Below are 2,938 nucleotides of genomic sequence, written 5' to 3' on the forward strand. Positions count from 1 at the left end.
TTGTGATATTTTTGCTATAAATAGCCATGAATGCAAGCATTAAACTTGCACCATTTCTCACACTTACAAAGTGTTTCTTTCTTTCTCTCCATTATCATCTTTGTTCTTACACTTCATTATTAGTATTCTAAATCAAGAATCAAATCACTAAAGGTAGTTATAAGCCTACTGAATTATAACATCAAGAATCAAACCACTAAAGGTAGTTATAAGCCTACTGAATTATAACAATATGTTTATTTATCGACGTTTTGCAATAACACCACAACCATTGTTATTCTAAACAACAACAAAAATACACAATCTCACACGAATGTATGGTATGAGAATTTGAGATTTTGACAATTTTCTTTACTCTGGGATAAAAGGAAATTCGTTTCTACTAGAAAAACTACTCCCACCCTCTAGCTAAGGGTAGACAGGCTGCTTCTAGAATGATTTTAGCCCATTGTTATTCTAAATGTATTTAGTTTTTAATGTGCTTATTACCAAACAAACCTTTATCAAGAACCCAATTTTCAATCATAACTTGAGAATTTACACCTTGATCAGTAGGCACAAAATGCCCAGCTCCTAACACCACAACATGACTCAAATTATCAAACTTTTGCACATACCCAGCAAGCACATTATTCACATTCCAAACGTCTCTTTTCGCATCCAAAAAGTTATCAATTCCGTCCCATTTAATCTTCTTCACCCAAGCTTCAACCGACACAACACCATCTCTCAAATCACACTGTCCTTGATACAACAATAACTTTGTATTCTTAACAATATACTCCACCATATACCTTACACTTTTCATCACATCACCATGTAAAGCTGCTGCAACCACTTTACTACACTCTTCAAAAACCATCGATTCGTTCACTCCTAACGCCTTTTTAACTTCAGGATCCTTTAAATACTTTTCTACCCAATCAGAATGATAATCACTCTGCCTTCTAAAATCATACAAAGTAGCTAAACCTGTAACTGTTTGTAAATAACTCCACATTCTGTTTCTTGCATTCGCTGCATCACTCCAGTTACGAGCTTTTACTAAATCGATAGATTCAGTTTGAAGTTTTTCTTTTTCATTAATTAATCCAAGATTGTAGTTATGCAAAGCATGAGTGGTGGCTTGAATAGCTGGATCGGTTAACCCGTTTCCAATAGCTAACCCGAATAAATTGATCCGTTTTGAAACGGGTGAAACACGATTCTTCTTTAAGATATAGTACCCAATTGACGGAACATATTTTCCAGCATAACTTTCACCTGTAATGTAAATTGGACGTGATTGAAACAATGGGTCTAAAGCAATAAACTTTTTGATCGCAGTAAATAGATGTCGTGCTACAGCTCGTTGGTTTGTTGGGATTTCATCAGGTGTGGTAGCGATACTAAAACCGGTTCCGATCGGGTTATCGATAAAAAGAAGACCAAATATTCGGTTCCAAGAGCCAGGATTGGGTTCGAGGGTGAAGTGTTCGACGTTATGCTTAAGAGAAGGGGTGACTCGCCATGGACCAAGTTCGTAAAAATTTCCAGTCATGGATGAACAACCAGGTCCACCTTGAAGCCAAATGACAAGTGGGGTATCGAAGAGTGAGGTGCTATTGGGGTTTTGGGCTTCGTAAAAGGCGTAGAACATGGCGGATTTAGTGGTGGAATTTACGGTGAGGTAGCCTGATTTTGTGGGGAGTGTAGTGGCGGATGACGGTGGATGGTGGTGGAATACGATGATGATTACCAGGAAGATGACTTGCAAATTGAAGGGTGTTGACTCCATTAACAAGATTATGTGTGTACATATGACTTTGATGATATTGATAAAGTGATGGGATTGTCATTATGCAATAATGTTTGATAATTGTGGACTTTGCAGGCTGAATGCAATAGCTAACTTTTATGGACCACAGTGTCTCTTCAGTATTGGAGTTATTAGTTGTATATATTTTAAGCTGGTTTATAAATTGGATTTTTATTTTATATTTTATTTATGATTTATGATACTATTTGTCAAGAAATTAACGACAGAGTGACGTATACCCCAAAACAATTATAACAAAACAGAAACTTTACATCTTCATTCACGTGAAGATTGTTTCATTTAGTCCATCTTTTGAAAGGAATGAGCTAGTTACATGGAATCTTTGCTAAAGTTGTAATCAGTAAATGTAATGTATTAATTTGATGAGGAAAGCTCTTATGTTATTGTAAATAGAACATAAGGGTGTCTTTTTGGGTATGGGTCAATTTGCTAGAAGGAATTTGTGCTTAGAAAGGTGGAAATGATAGTAAAAGAGTTGAGTGTAATTGCATATGTGTTAAGTTGTGTTATTAGGTGGTGGAAGGATAGCTCACTCTTTTGTGCCATTTAATGGACGCTTCAATTCTCAAGGTAAGTATTTACGTCGGAAATGGGTCACATGTTATTGACTTGCACTTGAGCAAGTAATGATACGTGATTTGGATGGGGATATTACCCCAAATTTTGCTTAGTTAACTAGCATAAGCTAATAGGCTTAGGTGTCAATAAGCCTTGTGCGGTTGTCACAATTTGCTTGGGCTTCGGATCCGTTAGCAATAATTGTAGTAAGGCTACTACCCACAAATGTTATTGTACTATGCTTAGTTGTATTTTTTTTTTTTTTAAACGGCGATTTTTTTGGCATCAGTAGATCATTTCTTTCAACGACCCTCATCATTTGCACGTAACGCACACGTTCGGGCGGAAACCCGAACCCGATCGACGGTACCCGGGAACACATCCATCCGGGCAGTGGTTCCGGGTAGGGGTCCGTGAACGAATCCAGTAAAACCTCCCTATAGGGTCAATATATACCACCATTATTGGTGTTCAATTGTTATAAAGAAAATCATGTCATCCCTAAGGATCGAACACATGACCTCTCCCTATCCCATGACACAAAGTACATGGGGAGAACCG

The 2,938-nt window shown here is 37.2% G+C and overlaps 1 protein-coding gene across 1 annotated transcript; it reads right to left on the reverse strand.

Annotated features, from left to right (window-relative positions):
* Positions 1-218: 218 nt before the first annotated feature.
* Positions 219-1,893, reverse strand: LOC139847360 (serine carboxypeptidase-like 50). The gene has a single exon (XM_071837022.1). It carries the CDS (start codon positions 1,775-1,777, stop codon positions 467-469), a length of 1,311 nt encoding a protein of 436 aa, XP_071693123.1. The 5' UTR covers positions 1,778-1,893; the 3' UTR covers positions 219-466.
* Positions 1,894-2,938: the final 1,045 nt, after the last annotated feature.

This window comes from Rutidosis leptorrhynchoides, chromosome 5 (genome assembly GCF_046630445.1).
Source record: "Rutidosis leptorrhynchoides isolate AG116_Rl617_1_P2 chromosome 5, CSIRO_AGI_Rlap_v1, whole genome shotgun sequence".
NCBI lineage: Eukaryota > Viridiplantae > Streptophyta > Magnoliopsida > Asterales > Asteraceae > Rutidosis > Rutidosis leptorrhynchoides.